This window comes from Triticum urartu, chromosome 3, assembly GCF_003073215.2.
Source record: "Triticum urartu cultivar G1812 chromosome 3, Tu2.1, whole genome shotgun sequence".
In the NCBI taxonomy this organism is placed as follows: Eukaryota; Viridiplantae; Streptophyta; class Magnoliopsida; order Poales; family Poaceae; genus Triticum; species Triticum urartu.
In genome coordinates, this window is record NC_053024.1 from 681,819,637 (window position 1) to 681,841,570 (window position 21,934).

General features: G+C 46.1%; 1 protein-coding gene across 1 annotated transcript; it reads left to right on the top strand.

Annotated features, from left to right (window-relative positions):
* The first annotated feature begins 368 nt into the window (after positions 1-368).
* LOC125545906 lies at positions 369-3,925 on the top strand. The gene is made up of 2 exons (XM_048709963.1): positions 369-1,697; positions 3,371-3,925. Exons 1-2 carry the CDS (start codon positions 430-432, stop codon positions 3,381-3,383), a joined length of 1,281 nt encoding a protein of 426 aa, XP_048565920.1. The 5' UTR covers positions 369-429; the 3' UTR covers positions 3,384-3,925.
* Positions 3,926-21,934: the final 18,009 nt, after the last annotated feature.

A 21,934-nucleotide genomic window follows, 5' to 3' on the forward strand; every position in this document is an offset into this window, starting at 1 on the left:
GATATCTGTGGCCCCACTTGTCAGGAGTAACCAAGCGAATAATTTTTTAGGAAAATGAGAACGCTGTTGGGATCAAGTGGGCCCCACTTTATTATAGTGAGATAGAGGGAGAGCTGGCATGTTGGTTCATAGATGTTTATGTCATTATAACATGGCAAAAGAGGTTTGAGATCATAATAATGGTGTTTAGTGGCATTTTTGAGCATGTGTCATGAAGCGATGACATTTTTGAGCCGTTGAAATTTCTAATGGCAAAACTGAGTAGTGCAACACAACCGGTGGCATAACTGATAAAAAACCTAAAAAAAATATAAAATACTGAAGAATAGAGAACATAGCAGATATTTTCGATCGACCCCCCTAAAAAACGTCGGCTCTTCAGTCTTCACTCTCCATCGACCAGCCTGTATCCCCATTCTATCCAAATCCATGGAAACCTCCACGCAGAATGTAAGGAGCGGCGGAGTAATGGAGGGCGAGGCGCAGCCGCCGCCGGCGTGCGTGTCCAAGGTGCTCGACGAGGACAACCTCCTCCGAGAGATCATCGTCCGTGTCGGCTTCCCCACCAGCCTCGTCCGCGCCGCCGGCGTCTGCACGCGCTGGCTCAGCCACGCCTCCGACCGCGCGCTCCTCCGCCGTTTCCGCGAGCTCAACCCGCCCAGGCTCCTCGGCTTCTACCTCGCGAACAGGGAGCGTCCGGGCGGGGCGCGCTTCCTCCCGGTGCTGCCTCTGCCCCCGGATCTCGCCGCCGTCGTCCGCCGCGCAAGCTTCAGCCTTGACACCCACGACGGCGCGCGCCGCTCCGCAAGCTTCAGCCCCGGCACCCACTCGGACGGGCGGACCGACGTGGTGGGCTGCTGGAACGGCCGCGTCATCACCAGCTCGCAGGGGCAGAATTACGCCCACGGCCGATCCGAAATTATATTTCAAGTGCACACCCCGCTATGCTCTGGCTCTGAGAAAGGTGCGGCCATCATCCCAGCATTACACCTCAAAGTCCAGGATGGAATTTGCAGGCTTATTAGACAACCCTTCTTCAGAGAAGAAGGGGATGGATTGTCCTACTTTTTTGTCACGGTGGAGTGTACCAGGTATCATGAAGATTCTAAGGTGCATGTGTATATGCTGCAAAATGGTGATGATGCCTGGCGCAAGCATCTTACCTTGGCCTCGGACCTCCTCCTGTATCCACGCAAAAGCCCCAAAGGCGTGCTCGTTCACAACAAATTCTATCTGCCGACCGACAATGAAATTGTTGTCCTGGATTTGGTGTCCTCAAGCTTATCGACAATTCAGCTCCCACAAGGGGTGGGTTTTAGTCCAATAGGCACCACCATGTTGTCACGGGCTGATGATGCTTCTGGTGTGTATCTCATCCATATCAAGGATCTTCAACTTAGCATCTGGCTCCACAATGGGGACAACTGGTTGCTGGTGGACACCATTTGCTTGTGTGAAATATCTGATAATTTGCTTGACGATGAGCCTACTGACGATATCCTGATAAACCATGTGGGGGACTATAATGAGTTTTTGTTCTTGGAGCTGGGTCGATGCGCACTCTACTTGGATGTCAAACGCAGGACGCTGCGTAAAGTGTACGAGATGACAGCAGAGGAGCAACAATTGGGTGATATCTATCCTCTTATGATGAGCTGGCTTCCCAATTTCCCTGCACTCATGGATAGTCCTGCAAGGTTTGCCTTTTGCCCTTTTCGTGATCTATATACTGTCCTTGTAGAGTTTACTCAATTTTGCAATTCGCATCGTGCATCTCACTGTTTGGTATTTACTATAGTTGTGGGGTGCTAATACATATGTGATTGATTCCTTAGGCCTTTTTTAACAATACTAGTCACACAGCATTGAGAATGCCTGTTTTTAGATGGTTTAAAATCACTTCCTTATTAATTTCTTGGCCCATCTAACAATACTAGAGGCGACACTAGTGAAAGCTTGATGTAAGATGATCTGGAATCACCTGTGTACTGAGGAGCATTACAAGGTGTCTACTTGTGATTAATTGGTCATAGTAGGGAACCGTTGCGTGTGGACGTCAGTGCGTAATGGGCTGGTTGTGAACGATATTGTGGATAGGTAAGATAAATGAGAGAAGTAGACCTTATGGATGGATGCATATTTTATTTCCTTTTTAAGTCGCTAAAAGATTACTGAATATTTCCTTTAAATATTATACCATAGTGGATCCCTAAGGAAAAGAATTTTCTCTCTCTCTTTTTTTGCGGGGAAGGAAAAGAATTCTCTTGGGTACAAGCTCAGTTGCATTTACTTCCCTATTACTACTACCACTTGGATTACTATATATATCCAAATCCAACTATCACCAATATATTGCCATCCTTAGTTGGTTTTAATGAAACTAGTAACACTTCTGTGGGCTCTATATTAAAGTATTGTTATTGTTTACTGGACATATACTAAAGTATCAGACTACGACAAACTACTCCATGGAACACTTGCTTTTGTTAAACCTTGTGTTGGCATCAAACATCATGCTTCCAACTTGGTCTTCCCTTTATAATTTCATAATAGCAATTTGTAGTGGTGCTAAAAGGTGACTTGTTTGTTGTTTTTCTCATGGATCTCTCATTCTGTTGTATACTTACAGTTTTCTGAACTATCCGTGCAAAGTTGCAAATTGGACCTACCAAAGTATGAAACATCATGTATAAGAGGATTAAAAGCTGAAAGATTCCTAGCCTTGGTAATCTGTTATCATGTTGACCACTGTTTTCTTGCCCATAAATAGTCATAAGCCCATCAAGCCTGATATGCTAGCTTCCTATTTCTTAAATATAATCATGGTGTAAGTATTTACACCCTATTTCTCAGTTTTGAACCTCAAGCTATGTATGAGCTTGATAATTTTTTTTTTGCAATGTTGCCTAGTGGACCATATATTCTTTTACTCGAATACAAGTGGTAGATTTGACACACGTACTCTTCATCTTGTTTATGATTGATTCAGATATACAGTGGAATTTCCTTTTATATGACATTGCTGGTCCAAGATAACATTGGCTACTTTATGTTTGTGTGGCATTCCTCCTATAATCAGAGTTTTGGTTTGTTGGAATAGAAACAATAAAATGGAAATATGTCAGGCTGGGATATTAAAAGCATTTAACCTCTATTGCTGTAGCTCTTGGAAATAAAAAGTGAAAAATTATATCACTTTACCAAATTTATCGTCTTAGATTTCTGAACGTCACTTAACATTTAACTGTCGTTGAGGTAGCCACTTGTCTTGTTAGTCCAGGGGATATTGTGATGCTTAAAGTGGCAACCGAATGTATCCTGGTGCTTAATTACGCCCATCTGGATCCTTGCTCTGTTTTCTCTGAAACAGGAATGCAACGTGAAGAACAAGGATATAAGGATGCTTTTGGACGGCCTGTGACAAGTTCGCCATCAACGAAGAGCACAGTGCTGCACTTCCACTGCAGCAGTTCTAACTGTGTTCATTTTATCGCCATCAACGAAGAGCACAGTGCTGCATTTCCTCGTAGCTGTTCCTACTGTGTTCATTACCTGCATCGCCTGGTCTGTTTGTGTTGTTGGTGTCTTCTGTGCTTCCACTGCTTGCTGCTCGTGGCATTTGGGGAGGTGTCTTCTTTTGTTTGTTGAGCAGCTGTTCCAGTACTGTACTTGTGTTGCAGCCTTGTGTGGTTATGCTGGTTGCAACTTATGCCATCTGCAGAAATTGTGTAGTTCTACTGCTGTAAAAATCTTTTGGGAAAGTGTCAGTCTTCTTTTGTACGAGTAGTATGTTTGATCAGCTGAGCATCTGGTTAAGTGTCTTATTTTACACCATTGCAGAATTGGTTTCAGTTATCAATGTGTACCTAACTCTGTCGTATTACTGGAAGACAAACATGTTGGTGGAGGATCTTACATTGCATCACTGGAATCAATAGTATTACAAATTGTATTTCGTTATGAACTCGTTGATTCAGAGCTGGTGTCTCCAAAGGATTTCAGCAATAACATGACAAGCAATCGGCCGCAATCTGTGATGAGCCAAAAATTATATGAAAAAATGGAAATAAAAAGTAGCCACAAAAGTATCCAACAAAAAGATGGTTTTAAATATATTTTTTGTATTTTTACTCCCTGGAAGTTGGAACTGCACCGCAATTAGCCAATTACTCTCAGTCATTGTTTTCTACGAATTCTATATGTTAGATGGTGTTTACTGAGAGTAAGAAATTCTTGACTGCACCTTGGAGTCTTCATAAAGGAAAAAAATGATACAAGTCAGTTCATAAATAGTGAATCCAATTGTTATATGCTGCGCTATTATCTGTTATCTGTTCTCTTTAAAGGCTTCTTTCGTTCTTTCCCCTTTGTGTCATCACGTATTAGTATTTCCTCTTTTTGATTGTGCATTTTGTAAGCTCATCGATGATCCAAAGCCATTGACACCGTTTTTTTTTTCTTTTTTTTGCCCCCCCCCCCCCCCCCCCATTTCATTTGAAAAAACCAAGATCGAAGAATATCGACACCGTTTAAGTATAATAACTAAAAATATGTAGATTGGTGGCCTCTGTCAAACTCATGCTAACCTGATTTGAAGCACACCATTCTCTTATCTTTCACACGTTTTATGGTACTGAAACTATAGTTCATTCTTCACTGTCAAAGTGTCAATACAAGTAAAAAAAAAAGAAGAAGAAAAAGCAAAAAAACCACCCCTCTCTGAAAAACGGCGCAACAAGGCTTGCATCAGCCACTAGTACATTATCATTTTTCCTGTTACCACTATGCAGCAACCATTAAATAATCCCATTGCTCATTGGTTTGCGTTGCTAGCCATCTATTTTGATCTAAAATCATCTTGTCTTGAATAAGAAAGAACATAGCAAGCAGATATGAAAGTATTTGTATTCATGAACAGATAGGTAAAAAAATTAGAGATAAATGGAAGGGAGATTTTTATCTTTTCTTGAAACCACTCTGTAGCAACCTGTTGATTGTTTTTAGCTCCGTGTACTAAACGTGCCTCTGCGGGCTGTGCCGGGCCGGGCCGAGTCAGCCCGTTTGGCCAGCTCTGCATCGTTCTGTCTATCATATTTGATGGATTTGCGAGGACTGCATAAACCAACAACAAGCAAGGTTCCTGGTGCGAGCTCGGGTCCTAGGGTGGCAGAAGTCCAGAGGTGGCTGCCTCCGATGGGGGACAAAGCAAAGATCAATGTCGACGGAGCTGTAGCTCGGCATGGCCATTGTGGAGTGGCAGCAGCAGCATGCAGGGATAGCACCGGGCTTTACCTGAGCTCTTCTCTTGTTGTGTATGCAGGTATTATTGACCCGACTCTTCTCGAAGCATTTGCGTGTAGAGAAGCTCTTGCACTCACAGAGGACCTGGGAATTCAGATGATGCACGTTGCTTCAGATTGTGAGGAAGTGGTGAAGGACATTAAGCAAGGGTCGGGAGGATATCATGGTGCCATCATCCAGGAAATAATTGCTAGGAAAAATGATATGATTTCATGTACTTTGACTCATGAACGTAGAGTTTTTAATTTCAAAGCTCATAATCTCGCCAAGTTTGGTTGTAATTTAGGTGTAGGTCGTCATGCTTGGTTGGGGTCTCCTCATGATCAAAACATTGTACCTTTAATTATTGAGCAGTAAAGAAGGCGAGATTTCTCAAAAAAAAACTGGTGAGTAGGGAGGCCATTGGCATCGACTCTTCTTCACTCACTCCATCAACCGACCTGCCTCGGTCCCCTTTCTTACCCAATGCACCGTGGCGATGCGGCTGCCTGTTGTCGCACTCGAGAACGTTCGCCGCAAGGTCCCGCTGGCTGTCAGCTAGGTCAAGTCAATGTGTGCGGCGTCTGCCGTACGGCGTAAAATAACAAACTTATAGAAAAACACAACCTTCTTTAAAAAAGACAAAAACACTCACGAAACAGACGACTCAACATACACCGAGCCGCGCCCACATGCATGCCCGGCTCAAACACAGCAACACCTCAGCTTACGCGAGCGAACTACCTCATCAAAGGGACCTCATGCGCGAGCCCGGCCCGGCCCGGCCGTCGGGCTTAAAAATCGGGCCCGAGCCCGGCCCATCACACCAAAAGCCCGTCGGGCCTTAGGCCACGGGCCGGGCCTCTTCCTTAAATGGCAAAATCGACGGGCCCGGGCCCGGCCCGGCCCGGGCTTCGGGCTCAAAACCTAGGCCCGAGCCCAGCCCATGGACAAGGTCGGGCCGGGCCGAGTCAGGCTTTTTCGGGCCAACCGGGCCGGGCTGCCCATGGCCAGGTATACACAGAGGGCATCATCGTCCGCGAAGCCCCACAGGGAGGCGGGTACAGACAATTAAAGAGGAAGTACTTAGCCACGTTCGGGCCGAAAATTGACTTCTGAGCACGGGTGCAACGGAGCACTTTATTTTGACGCTCAAGAAACCGCATTTAGCTTTCTTCTACTGTTACATCTCTAACAGAAACCGATTTTGCAGTGGTGAACCATAAGACACTCCTCCAAACACCACAAGTTGTAAGCAGTGGAAACACACATGACTTGCAACACAAGTAGGTACAAGATTAGATAATATAGCTATTCAACATACAAAAGGAGACACTTCCCCAATTGCCACAAGTAGGGCAAGCAGTGGAACCACACAAGATAAACACACAAACAGACCCCTACAGGCGAGAAAGGTCTTCTAAACGATGAACCAATTGGTCGCTAACAGAGTAATAACACTTGCATAACATCCTGACAAATCCACAACCAGTTACCAGTTAAAGTGAACACAGTTAGAACTGCTACTAATTAAGGTAATGCAGTCCTGCTAAATCCCTACCTGCTACTGATATTATAGGGGGATTACAGAACCCTACCTGCTCCACTTACATAGCATCCTGATAAATCCACAACCAGTTAAAGTAATGCAGACTAATAGAACTGCTACTAATTAAGGTAATGCAGTCCTGTGCTCTTCGCTGATGGCGCTCTTGTCACAAATCATCAAACGCTTTCCTCATATCCTTGCTTGTTCTTCATGTGGCATTCCTGTTTCAGAGAAAACAAGGGAATGATCAAGATGGGGGTAATTAAGCATCAGGATATCAACTCTACTAACCAGACAAGTGGCTAGTCCAACAATAGTTACAAAGATATGAATTTTGTCGAGCAATGCACTTTTTATTTCCAAAAGGTACAGCTATAGAGGTTAAATGCTTTCATACCCCAGCCACACATATTTCCATTGTAGGAATAAGTTGTGGCTAAACCTGGGTGCATTGCACTGCACCCATGATGGACAGTAAATTCGAACAGACTCTTCCATTTTATAGTTTGCAATAAAAAAAAAACTCCAATTATACATGGAGAAATGCCAACACAAACATAAACTAGCCACCATAACCTGGAACTAGCAATATCATATAAAAGGGAAATTTTATCTGAATCATAAATAATAAATAAGCTCAAGAGCACCGCGTGAAATCAACCAGCAGTGTTCGAGAATAAGAACATACGATCCACTAAGCAAAATTCGGGGAAAAACAAGTACTAGCAAGTTCATACTCCCTCCGTCCGAAAAAACTTATCCCTTAAATGGATGAATCTAAGACCAAGTTAGTGCTAGATACATTCATTTGAGAGATAAGCTTGGGACAATTTTTTTCGGACGGAGAGAGTGTTAAATTGTGATCTAAATTCTACCGTATTGGACTAGATGTAGTACATACGGCGTGGGCCTTTGTGTTGGTACCGACGCATACGAGTACAACTCGTCTACTTGTCCTCCAAGGACTCTCATATATTGCCCTCATATATACCCCATGTAGTCGCACCTCAGACGGCCTGTCGTCTCATGCTTGTAATACTCCTCCTTATAGTGATTGCGCCTTCGTGCGTCCGTGGTTTTCTCCAGCAAAGATTTTCATGTAAAAATCCATGTCTCTCTGTCTCGTTTATCTTGTTATTATCTAACAAGTGGTATACAGAGCCAAGTTTCAGACACAAGATTTGAGATCGAGAGATTAGAGTTGAACGCGCCGCCGCCCGCGCGTGACCAGGTGATCCGCCGATACGAATCCGCATCGATTTCTACTGCCGCCGCACGTCGCCGAAACTGACAGGCTACAGGAGTTCCTCGCCGCCACGTCTTCCGTCTACTCTCCCGACGCGACCTGCTGCCTCTGCTGATCTAGTATGCAGCGCCCCGTGTGCTGCTCCTGAGAAATCAACCGTCGTTGCTGCTGCTAGTACTCCCTCCATTTTTATATACAAGGTCACAAACTCAAATTACAGGTATCAATGTAAAATTTAATGCCTGCTTTGAAAGTCATTTTTTTTATTTGTTTACTGGGATCATTAATACCTCACATGCATGCAAGAAAACTGAGTGAAGGTAGTAGCTAACCGTCATTATGACTTCATGCATACAACTATTAAACATGTTGCTAGTACGAGAAAATATCATTAACTTTGTCTCGATTATTGTTGGTGGCCTTGTATAAATATAAAACATATATTTCATAATGGCCTTGTATATAAAAATGGAGGAAGTACTACTTTTCCGGCGTGAAGACCGAAGCCACTTCATCCAGTACTGTTGAATTCTACTCACGTGAAGACAAGATTCATCGGTGATACTGCTTGTACTGCTTCGGTTACGTGGTCCGATTAATTTTTGGAGTGCTACTCACCTGAAGCTACGTACCTGATCGGCTAGTACTCTGTACTAGTTTGCTCTTTCACCGCTGATTGCTATATCCACCCAAAGACATACCAGGTGCTACTTACTCTGTTTTTTGTTTGCTCCGCATATTAATTCTGTCAAGAATTTTTTCTACGGGCTTGTATTACTTTGTGTACACAGATTTATCTACTCATGGCTTTCATAAAGTACGATCTTCCGCTGCTGAACCATGACACAAGGTTTACCCTATGACAAGTCAAGATGCGGGCGTTGTTGGCACAGACCGACTATGATGAAGCACTGGATAGTTTTGGAAAAAACCGAATTGAGGACTGGACTGATGATGAGAAAAGAATTGATCGTAAGGCTTTGTCAAAAATTCAACTCCATTCGCATAATAATATTTAGCAGGAAGTTTTGAGCGAGAAAACTGCCGCCGCTCTATGGTTAAAGCTGGAAAGGATTTGCATGACTAAAGATCTCACCAGCAAGATGCATCTGAATCAAAAATTATTCCTGCACAGGTTACCCGAGGGAGGTAATGTTTTGAATCATATTTCAGAATTTAAAGAGATCATATCCGATCTAGCTGCAATGGAGGTTAAGTATGAAGAGGAAGATACTGCTTTAATGTTATTTTGTTCACTGCCAAGTTCTTATATCAATTTTAGAGACACCATATTATACAATTGTGATACTCTCACACTTAATGAAGTTTATGAAGCTTTAAACTCTAAGGAGAAGATGAAATTAATGGCGCCTCATGATGGTTCGAGTTCATCCCAAGCCGAGGGATTATCTGTTCGTGGTAGGACAAAGGAGAAGAACTCACATAATGGAAATAGAGGCAAAAGTAAGAACGGCTACAGGGGCCGGTCGCAATCCAGAGACAAGAGGTATTGCAGGTATTGCAAGAGAGACGGGCATGACATTGATACGTCTCCGTCGTATCTACTTTTCCAAACACTTTTGCCCTTATTTTGGACTCTAACTTGCATGATTTGAATGGAACTAACCCGGACTGACGTTGTTTTCAGCAGAATTACCAAAGTGTTATTTATGTGCAGAAATAAAAGTTCTCGGAATGACCTGAAACTTCACGGAGCAACTTTTTGGAAAATATAAAAAATACCTGCAAAAGATGAAGGCCAGGGGGCCCACCACCTGTCCACGAGGGTGGGGGGCGTGCCTGCCCCCCTAGGGCGCGCCCCCTACCTCGTGGGCCCCCCTGGAGCTCCTCCGACTCCAACTCCAACTCTATATATCTTGTTTCGGGGAGAAAAAAAATCAGAGAGAATGATTCATCGCGTTTTACGATACGGAGCCACCGCCAAGCCCTAAAACCTCTTGGGAGGGCTGATCTGGAGTCCGTTCGGGGCTCCGGAGAGGGGAATCTGTCGCCATCGTCATCATCAACCATCCTCCATCACCAATTTCATGATGCTCACCGCCGTGCGTGAGTAATTCCATCGTAGGCTTGCTGGACGATGATGGGTTGGATGGGATCTATCATGTAATCGAGTTAGTTTTGTTAGGGTTTGATCCCTAGTATCCACTATGTTCTGAGATTGATGTTGCTATGACTTTGCTATGCTTAATGCTTGTCACTAGGGCTCGAGTGCCATGATTTCAGATCTGAACCTATTATGTTTTCATCAATATATGAGAGTTCTTGATCCTATCTTGTAAGTCTATAGTCACCTATTATGTGTTATGATCCGTTAACCCCGAAGTGACAATAATCGGGATACTTACCGGTGATGACCGTAGTTTGAGAAGCTCATGTATTCACTATGTGTTAATGCTTTGTTCTGGTACTCTATTAAAAGGAGGCCTTGATATCCCTTAGTTTCCATAAGGACCCCGCTGCCACGGGAGGGTAGGACAAAAGATGTCATGCAAGTTCTTTTCCATAAGCACGTATGACTATATTCGGAATACATGCCTACATTATATCAATGAACTGGAGCTAGTTTTGTGTCACCCTAGGTTATGACTGTTACATGATGAACCGCATCCGGCATAATTCTCCATCACTGATCCATTGCCTACGAGCTTTCCATATATTGTTCTTCGCTTATTTACTTTTCTGTTGTTATTGCTGTCATCACTACAAAATACCAAAAACACTACTTTTACTACTGTTACCTTTTGCTACCGTTACCACTACTATCATATTACTTTGCTACTAAATACTTTGTTGTAGATACTAAGTTTCCAGGCGTGGTTGAATTGACAACTCAGCTGCTAATACTTGAGAATATTCTTTGGCTCCCCTTGTGTCGAATCAATAAATTTGGGTTGAATACTCTACCCTCGAAAACTGTTGCGATCCCCTATACTTGTGGGTTATCAAGACTATTTTCTGGCGCCGTTGCCGGGGAGCATAGCTCTATTCTTTGAGTCACTTGGGATTTATATATGCTTATCATTATGAAGAACTTGAGAGATCCAAAAACCAAGATCTATCCCTCAACTACGAGGGGAGGTAAGGAACTGCCATCTAGCTCTGCACTTGATTCACCTTCTGTTATGAGTAAGCTTGCGACACCTAAACCTGCTTCTGCTATTCGTTCTGATATGTTGCATGTTATTGATGATGCCACTTCTGCTATGCATGATACTTATGATGAAACTACTTCTATGCTTGATACTACTGTGCCACTTGGTGAATTTCTTGATGAACAACTTGCTAGGGCTAGAGAGAATGAAAATATTGAATCCGATGATACTAATGATTCAGACTTGCCTGTTATTCCTGAGGGTTATGCTTTTGATAAAGAAGCTTCTTTAGCTATTTTAGCTTGCAAAGATAGATACGAACTTAAGAGGTTATTAGCTAAATGGAATAATCAATCTCTAAATGCTAGAATGAAACCTGACCCTGCTTTTGCTACTTCACCTATCTGTGTTATCGATAAGGATTATGAATTCTCTATTGATCCTGATATAATTACTTTGGTTGAATCTGATCCTTTTCATGGCTATGAATCTGAAACTGTTGTGGCACATCTTACTAAATTAAATGATATTGCTACCCTGTTCACTAATGATGAGAGAACTCGCTACTTTTATATCCTTAAAATATTTCCGTTCTCATTAAAGGGTGATGCTAAGATATGGTTTAATTCTCTTGATCCTGGTTGTGTGCGTAGTCCCCAGGATATGATTTAGTACTTCTCTGCTAAATATTTCTCTGCTCATAAGAAACAAGCTGCTTTAAGGGATATATATAATTTTGTGCAAATTGAAGAAGAGAGTCTCCCACAAGCTGGGGGGAGGCTTATCAAGTTAGTTAATGCTTTGCCTGATCATCCTCTTAGGAAAAATGAAATACTTGATATCTTTTATAACGGACTAACCGATGCCTCCAGAGATTACCTGGATAGTTGTGCTGGTTCTGTTTTCAGGGAAAGAACACCGGATGAAGCTGAAATTCTATTGAATAATATGTTGACAAATGAAAATAATTGGACACATCCTGAACCAGCTCCTGAGCCTATTTCTAAACCAACTCCGAAGAAAAGGGGTATTCTATTTCTCAATCCTGAAGATATGCAAGAGGCAAAGAAATCTATGAAAGAAAAAGGTATTAAAGCTGAAGATGTTAAGAATTTACCTCCTATTGAAGAAATACATGGTCTTAATTTACCGCCTGTTGAAGAAACATATGATCCTAATCCATTACCTATTGAAGAAACTCGTGGTCTTGATAACCCGACACAGGTAGTAAAGGTAAATTCTCTCTATAGATATGATAAAGCTGAAATCCCATTTACTAAGTTTGCTAGCCCATGCTTAGTTCGATAAATTTATGGTTAAGTAAGAAGATTTTAATGCTTATTTTGGTAGACAATTGAAATACAATTCAAATATGCTTGAACACTTGGGTGATTATATGGCTAATGTTAAAGGTGAACTTAAACTTATTAGTAAACATGCTTCTATGGTTATGTAACACCCACGATGCGGCTATATCTCCCACGTGTCGGAGCACGACTTAGAGGCATAACCGCATTGTAGGCATGTCGCAACAGGGGTAATCTTTACACATCCCATGTACTGAATAAGAAAGAGGTACAGAGTTGGCTTACAATCGCTACTTCACACAATACATGAATATAGTATTACATCATCCAGATACAATCAAGGTCCGACTACGGAACCAAAATAAAAGAAGACTACCCCTAATGCTAGATCCCCGATCGCCCCGACTAGGCTCCACTACTGATCAACTGAAACGAAACAACACAATGAACAAGATCTTCATCGAGCTCCTCCTTGAGCTCGGTAGCGTCACCTGCATGGTATCATCGGCACCTGCAAACTGGTTTTGGAAGTAATCTGTGAGTCACGGGGACTCAGCAATCTCACACCCTCGTGATCAAGACTATTTAAGCTTATGGGTAGGTAAAAGGTATGTGAGGTGGAGCTGCAGCAAGCACTAGCATATATGGTGGCTAACTTACGCAAATGAGAGCGAGAAGAGAAGGCAAAGCACGGTCGTGAACTAGAAGTGATCAAGAAGTGATCCTGAAACTACTTACGTTCAAGCATAACTCCAACACCGTGTTCACTTCCCGCACTCCGCCGAAAAGAGACCATCACGGCTACACACGCGGTTGATGCATTTTAATTAAGTTAAGTGTCAAGTTCTCTACAACCGGACATTAACAAATTCCCATCTGCCCATAACCGCGGGCACGACTTTCGAAAGTTCAAAACCCTGCAGGGGTGTCCCAACTTAGCCCATCACAAGCTCTCACGGTCAACGAAGGATATTCCTTCTCCCAGGAAGACCCGATCAGACTCGGAATCCCGGTTACAAGACATTTCGACAATGGTAAAACAAGACCAGCAAGACCGCCTGATGTGCCGACATCTTGATAGGAGCTGCACATATCTCGTTCTCACGGCAACACCGGATGAACACTACGTACAGCTAAAACCAGCCCTCAAGTTTCCTCGAGGTGGCATCGCAAGTGGCTCTGTTTCGGACCAACACTTAGACAAGCACTGGCCTGGGGGGGTTAAAATAAAGATGACCCTTGAGTCTGCAGAACCCAAGGGAAGGTGGTAGGTTGTTAGTGCAAAAGGTAAAACCAAGGTTGGGCCTTGCTGGAGGAGTTTTATTCAAAGCGAACCGTCAAGGGGTTCCCATTATAACCCAACCGTGTAAGGAACGCAAAATCAAGGAACATAACACCGGTTTGACGGAAACTAGGGCGGCAAGAGTGGAACAAAACACCAGACATAAGGCCGAGCCTTCCACCCTTAACCAAGTATATAGATGCATTTAATTAAATAAGAGATATTGTGATATCCCAACATATCCATGTTCCAACATGGAACAAACTCCAATCTTCACCTGCAACTAGCAACACTATAAGAGGGGCTGAGCAAACGGTAACATAGCCAAACAACGGTTTGCTAGGACAAGGTGGGTTAGAGGCTTGACATGGCAATATGGGAGGCATGATATAGCAAGTGGTAGGTATCGCATCATAGGCAAAGCAATAGAGCGAGCAATTAGCAAACAAAGATAGAAGTGATTTCGAGGGTATGGTCATCTTGCCTGCAAAGTTCTCCGAGAAGACAAAAGCTTGATCCTCGTAAACGTACTCAACGGGTACCTCGAATGCGAACTCGTCTCCCGGCTCTTATTATGGAACAGACTCCAATTGCTCGCTCTTATAAGAGCCGAGAGACGAGTTTGCGTTCGAGGTACCCGTTGAGTACGTTTACGAGGATCAAGCTTTCGTCTTCTCGGAGAACTTTGCAGGCAAGATGACCATACCCTCGAAATCACTTCTATCTTTGCTTGCTAATTGCTCACTCTATTGCTTTGCCTATGCTGCGATACCTACCACTTGCTATATCATGCCTCCCATATTGCCATGTCAAGCCTCTAACCCACCTTGTCCTAGCAAACCGTTGTTTGGCTATGTTACCGCTTTGCTCAGCCCCTCTTATAGCGTTGCTAGTTGCAGGTGAAGATTGGATTTTGTTCCATGTTGGAACATGGATATGTTGGGATATCACAATATCTCTTATTTAATTAAATGCATCTATATACTTGGTTAAGGGTGGAAGGCTCGGCCTTATACCTGGTGTTTTGTTCCACTCTCGTCGCCCTATTTTCCGTCATACCGGTGTTATGTTCCTTGATTTTGCGTTCCTTACGCGGTTGGGTTATAATGGGAACCCCAGCAAGGCCCAACCTTGGTTTTACCTTTTGCACTAACAACCTACCACCTTCCCTTGGGTTCTGCAGACTCAAGGGTCATCTTTATTTTAACCCCCCCAGGCCAGTGCTTGTCTAAGTGTTGGTCCGAAACAGAGCCACTTGCGGCGCCACCTCGAGGAAACTTGAGGGCTGGTTTTAGCTGTATGTAGTGTTCATCCGGTGTTGCCCTGAGAACAAGATATGTGCAGCTCCTATCAGGATGTCGGCGCATCGGGCGGTCTTGCTAGTCTTGTTTTACCATTGTCGAAATGTCTTGTAACCGGGATTCCGAGTTTGATCGGGTCTTCCTGGGAGAAGGAATATCCTTTGTTGACCGTGAGAGCTTGTGATGGGCTAAGTTGGGACACCCCTGCAGGGTTTTGAACTTTCGAAAGCCGTGCCCGCGGTTATGGGCAGATGGGAATTTGTTAATGTCCGGTTGTAGAGAACTTGACACTTAACTTAATTAAAATGCATCAACCGCGTGTGTAGCCGTGATGGTCTCTTTCCGGCGGAGTCCGGGAAGTGAACACGGTGTTGGAGTCATGCTTGAACGTAAGTAGTTTCAGGATCACTTCTTGATCACTTCTTGTTCACGACCGTGCTTTGCCTTCTCTTCTCGCTCTCATTTGCGTAAGTTAGCCACCATATATGCTAGTGCTTGCCGCAGCTCCACCTCACATACCTTTTACCTACCCATAAGCTTAAATAGTCTTGATCACGAGGGTGTGAGATTGCTGAGTCCCCGTTACTCACAGATTACTTCCAAAACCAGTTTGCAGGTGCCGATGATACCGTGCAGGTGACGCTACCGAGCTCAAGGAGGAGCTCGATGAAGATCTTGTTCATTATGTTGTTTCATTCCAGTTGATCAGTAGTGGATCCCAGTCGGGGCGATCAGGGATCTAGCATTAGGGGTAGTCTTCTTTTATTTTGGTTCCGTAGTCGGACCTTGATTGTATTTGGATGATGTAATGATATATTCACGTATTGTGTGAAGTGGCGATTGTAAGCCAACTCTGTACCTCTTTCTTATTCAGTACTTGGGATGTGTAAAGATTACCCCTCTTGTGACATGCCTACAATGCGGTCATGCCTCTAAGTCGTGCTCCCACACGTGGGAGATATAGCCGCATCGTGGGTGTTACAGGTTACCACTCAAGTAGAACAAGTACTTAAAGCTCAAAATGATTTGCTCAATGAATTGAATAGTAAGAATAATGATTATGCTGTTAGAGTGGCTACTAGAACTGGTAGAAAGACTCAGGAACCTTTGTATCCTGAAGGCCACCCTAAGAGAATTGAGCAAGATTCTCAGAGAAATAATGTAAATGCACCTAGTCCTTCCAATAGGAAGAAAAAGAAAAATGATAGGACTTTGCATGCTTCTAGTGAACCTATTACTGAAACACCTCAGGATCCAAATGATATTTCTATTTCTGATGCTGAAACACAATCTGGTAATGAACTTGAAACTAGTGATAATGTTAACAATATTGTTCATGATGATGCTCAACCTAGTAATGATAATAATATAGAAATTGAACCTGCTGTTGATCTTGATAACCCACAATCAAAGAATCAACGTTATGATAAGAAAGACTTTGTTGCTAGGAAACATGGTAAAGAAAGAGAACCATGGTTCAGAAACCCATGCCTTTTCCTCCCAAACCATCCAAGAAAAAGGATGATGAGGATTTTGAGCGCTATGCTGAAATGATTAGACCTATCTTTTTGCGTATGCGATTAACTGATATGCTTAAACTGAATCCTTATGCTAAGTACATGAAAGATATTGTTACTAATAAAAGAAAGACACTGGAAGCTGAAATTTCCACCATGCTTGCTAATTATACTTTTAAAGGTGGAATACCAAAGAAACTTGGAGATCCCGGTGTACCAACTATACCATGCTCCATTAAAAGAAACTATGTTAAAACTGCTTTATGTGATCTTGGAGCCGGTTGATGACACACAAGTGTAGGGGATCTATCGTAGTCCTTTCGATAAGTAAGAGTGTCGAACCCAACAAGGAGCAGAAGGAAATGATAAGCGGTTTCCAACAAGGTATTCTCTGCAAGTACTGAAATAAGTGGTAACAGATAGTTTTGTGATAGGATAATTTGTAACGAGCAACAAGTAGCAAAAGTAAATAAGGTGCAGCAAGGTGGCCCAATCCTTTTTGTAGCAAAGGACAAGCCTGGACAAACTCTTATATAGAGAAAAGCGCTCCCGAGGACACATGTGAATATCGTCAAGCTAGTTTTCATCACGTTCATATGATTCTCGTTCGGTACTTTGATAATTTGGTATGTGGGTGGACCGGTGCTTGGGTACTGCCCTTACTTAGACAAGCATCCCACTTATGATTAACCTCTATTGCAAGCATCCGCAACTACAACAAAAGTATTAAGGTAAACCTAACCATAACATGAAACATATGGATCCAAATCAGCCCCTTACGAAGCAACGCATAAACTAGGGTTTAAGCTTCTGTCACTCTAGCAACCCATCATCTACTTATTACTGCCTAATGCCTTCCTCTAGGCCCAAACAATGGTGAAGTGTCATGTAGTCGACGTTCACATAACACCACTAGAGGAGAGACAACATACATCTCATCAAAATATCGAACGAATACCAAATTCACATGACTATTAATAGCAAGACTTCTCCCATGTCCTCAGGAACAAAAGTAACTACTCACAAAGCATAAACATGTTCATAATCAGAGGGGTATTAATATGCATATAGGATCTGAACATATGATCTTCCACCAATTAAACCAACTAGCATCAACTACAAGGAGTAATTAACACTACTAGCAAGTCGAGGGAGTAATCACGGGGTCTTGGAGTGCCGAGGAGCGAGGAGAAGTGACCGCTCCTTTGATCTCGAGGAGCTCGAGCTCCCTTTCTCCGAGGAGGAAATTTGGTCTGCGGTCAAGGCGCTCCCCCGTGGAAAAGCCCCGGGCCCCGATGGATTCACGGCCGAGTTCCTTGTGGCGTGCTGGGACACGATCAAAGCCGATATTTGCGAGGTATTCGACAAGTTCTACTCCATGAACGGGTGCAACCTCCAGCGCCTCAACGAAGCCCTAATCACGCTGATCCCAAAGTAGCCGGATGCCTCCTCTCTCTCGGACTACCGCCCCATCAGCCTAATCCACCTGATCGCGAAGCTCATTGCAAAAGTCCTCTCCCTGCGCCTCGCTCCTCGCCTGGGCCAGCTCGTCTCCACCAACCAAAGTGCATTCATCGCCGGGCGGTGTGTGCACGACAATTTTATGCTGGTCCAGCAGACCGCCCGCCAGCTCCACAACCTCCGCGTGCCTCGCGTCCTCCTCAAGCTCGACATTGCACGTGCGTTTGATACGGTTTCTTGGGCTTTCCTCCTCGACGTGCTACGCCACCTGGGCTTCGGTCGTCGGTGGATCGAGTGGATTGCCATCTTACTCTCCATGTCCAGCACGCGCGTCCTCATCAATGGATCCCCCGGCCCTCCCATCGCCCACGCTTGCGGTCTGCGTCAAGGCGATCCTATGTCCCCAATGTTGTTTACGATTGCCATTGATGCTCTCAACTCCCTCCTCCTCCATGCCCACCGCAGCGGCCTTCTTCAGCGGCTCACCACTCGGCACGCCTCTTCGAGCATTTCTCTCTATGCCGACGATGTGATCATCTTCTGCCACCCGTCAACCCGCGATCTCCGGGTCATTCGGGAGCTACTTTGTGTCTTTGGCGAGGCTTCAGGGCTCTGCACGAACTTTGCCAAGTGTTCGGCAACCCCGATCCGCTGCGACGACCCCACGCATGATTCCATCGCGTGCGAGCTGGCCTGCACTATCATGGACTTCCCTATCACCTACCTGGGCATTCCTCTCTCGCTCCGGAAGCCGTCCATCTCGTCGCTCCGGCCGATCGTAGAGAACCTGGACAAGAAGCTTTCCTCCTGGCGGGCGATGCTCCTGTACCGTGGTGAGCGTCTCGCCCTCGTCCGCCACGTGCTGTGTGCGATCCCCTCCCACATCATGGTCGTCATCGCTCTCTTTCCGACGATCCTCAAGCAAGGGAACCGCACGATCCGCGAATTCCTCTGGCATGGTAATAAGGAGACCCGCGCTGGCCACGGGCTAGTCAACTGGCAGCGCGTCTGCCGGCCCCTCCATCTCGGCGGGCTCGGCATCCCGGACCTCCATCGGCAAGGGATCTCTCTTCGTGTGCGCTGGTTGTGGCTGCAGCGCACCGACCCGGCCAGGCCGTGGGCACACCTGCACCTGCCCTCCGATACTGACTCCTCCGCCATCTTCCGCGCGTCCACGTCCTGGACTATCAGTGATGGCAGGTCTTGCCGATTCTGGACTGACGCTTGGATCGACGGCATGGCCATTGCGGACATCGCCCCTAACCTCCTTCCCCTTGTCCCCCGACGGCGTCGCAAATGCTCGGTGGCGGAGGGGCCCCAGGACCGCTGCTGGATTGCAGACTTGCGTGGCGCGCTAACGCCCACTACCCTGGTGGAGTACGTCCAGCTCTGGACTAGGCTCCGTCACCTCCACCTGTCTACCTCCCCTGACCGTCTTGTCTGGCGCTGGACCGCGGATGGGAACTACTCTGCCAGATCCTGCTACCGAGCCCTCTTTGCCGGCTCCATATCCGCCCCATTCTGGCGCCTCACCTGGAAATGCTGGGCCCCACTGCACGTCAAGATGTTCACCTGGCTGGCCGACCTTGACCGCTGTTGGACTGCCGATAGACTGGCGCGCCACGGTCTCCCCCACAACGACAAATGTGCTCTCTGCAACCAGCACGTCGAGACCATGCAACATATCATCATCGCCTGCCCTTTCTCCAGGCAGGTTTGGCATGATGTCCTATCTTGGGTGCGCGCCACCGTCCCCCCTTTGTCCGGTCCCGAGGAGTTCCTCCCTGGTGCTATGCCATGATCATGAGCTCCCCCACTGGACACCGTAAGGGGCTTGCCACCCTTGCAACCCTGATGGCCTGGTCCATCTGGAAGCAGCGCAACCGCTGTGTCTTCGACGGCGAGTCCCCCTCCACATCCCGGCTTCTTGAGCTTATCCAGAACGAGGCACGTTCTTGGTCTAGGGCTGGCGCTCACGGTGTCGTGGTTCCGACTCTGACAGTGATGTAGGGGGGTGAGTATGGAGAGGCTAGATCCTAGCTATTGGGAAGTTGTTACACGCGAGGTTTACGAGTTCAGGCCCTTCTTGGAGGAAGTAATAGCCCTACGTCTCGGAGCCCAGAGGCGGTCGACTGGATTATGCGTGTATGGATTACAGGGGTGCGAACCCTTCATACTGAGGAGGGGGTGGCTTATATAGAGTTCGCCGGCCCCCTCCTGCCCTCAGTAATGCAGGGTTTAAGGTACATTTAAGATTGGGCGTTATTGGTAACGCCTCTAATAAAGTGCTATAATGACCATGAAGACTACTTAACAGCTGACCGTTTGCCTACGGAGTGACTGTAGGTCTCCTGGCAGTCGAGTGATTAGCTTCATGGTCGAGTGGTAGCTTCTTGGTCGAGTGTCTTGAACCTGTCGAGTGGGGTACCTTCAAGTCGATTGATAGGTGATTTCTTCTAGGGATGTCCTTGGGTAGGGCTCTTTGGATGGGTCCGTGCCCCTACCCTAGGTACATAGCTTCATCATTAGCCCCCGAATGGATCGAGGTTAGAGTGGGGAAAGAGTTGGGGATCCTTTCCGACTGGTTCTTTGGGGCCGTATGAGTGCCTCGTTTAGGGTCAGTTGTCACGGATGACGTCATCAACCTCTTTCAGTCGCCTTGATCCATTCCAGGCCCTTCGTCGAGTGAATATCTTTGCTTGCGACATGTCGAGTGTTGGTGCGAGCGGGATACTCTGTTTTTCGCAAGTGGTTCTGCGGCCCGCGGATCTCACGGGATTCGGATTTTGGGAAGCGCGCGGGACGGGAGCAGCCGCAGTAATCGGAAGTGATAAAGCGGAAACTCCTCGATCCTCGCGTCGCCTTTTTCACCACGTACTGCGCATGCGTCTGCTGCGGGATTTGACTGGACTGCCTGGGCCTACCAGTCAGCCACTCGGGAGCGGCCCCTTATAAGTTGCCGGCTCGGGGTTTCCAAGCCGTGCGCTTCTCTTCTTCTTCCTTCTTCCTCTCAACCTTCGCCAGCCCTCCCGTGACCTTCGGCCGTACCCTAGCGCCGTTAGCCCGTGTGAGACCTCGCCGGCGACGATGGTGAAGGGCAAGACCACTGCTTTGGAGCGCGCGAAGAAGGTGGCGGCGGCGGGGAAAGGAAAGAGGTCTGCACGAGGCGGATCTTCCTCCCGGACCACCCTGCCCAAGGGTTGGATTCAGGGCGACTGGATGCCATCGGTGCTCCGGCAGGAAGATCTCGACGACATGGTCGAGGGAGGAGCCATTCCCCACGAGGCTGCGCGTCTCCCGGGGAGGGAGATCGAACCTCAACCCCGCGACGGTGAGTGCGTGCTCCTCGCCACCCACATCGACCGAGGGTTTTCTCTGCCTCCCCATCCATTCTTCCGGAGCTTCTTGAATTTCTTCGGAGCGCAGCTCCATCACTTTACCCCCAACTCCATAGTCTATCTTGCCGCGTTCATTTCCATGTGCGAGGCCTTCCTGGGTTGCCGTCCGCATTGGGGGCTTTTCAAGCATATTTTTACTTGCCGCTCTCAGTCGGTTAAAAAGGCCAAGTCGAGTGATGAGAAGACGCAAGTGATCCAGCTGTGCGGGGGCCTGGCGATCCAGACGAGGGGGAAGAGCTGTTTCCCCTCTATCACCTTCCCGGAGTCGGTCCGCGGCTGGCAGTCGACCTGGTTCTACTGCCAGGACCAGGCGACCCCCGGACAGTCGACTGGTCTTCCTCCTTTTTCCCTCGACCGAGCCGAGAAGCCTGTCTCTCTGAAAGTCACGCTGGAGGAAAGGGCCCAAGTCAAGGTATTGGCGGGTCGAGTGGTTGAGCTTGTCCGTGAGGGGGTGACTGGGATGGACCTGTTAGAGGTCTT

What these genes read in the sequence shown, in the direction of transcription:
- LOC125545906 (XM_048709963.1), top strand. Translation starts at nt 430, where the DNA reads ATGGAAACCTCCACGCAGAATGTAAGGAGCGGCGGAGTAATGGAGGGC.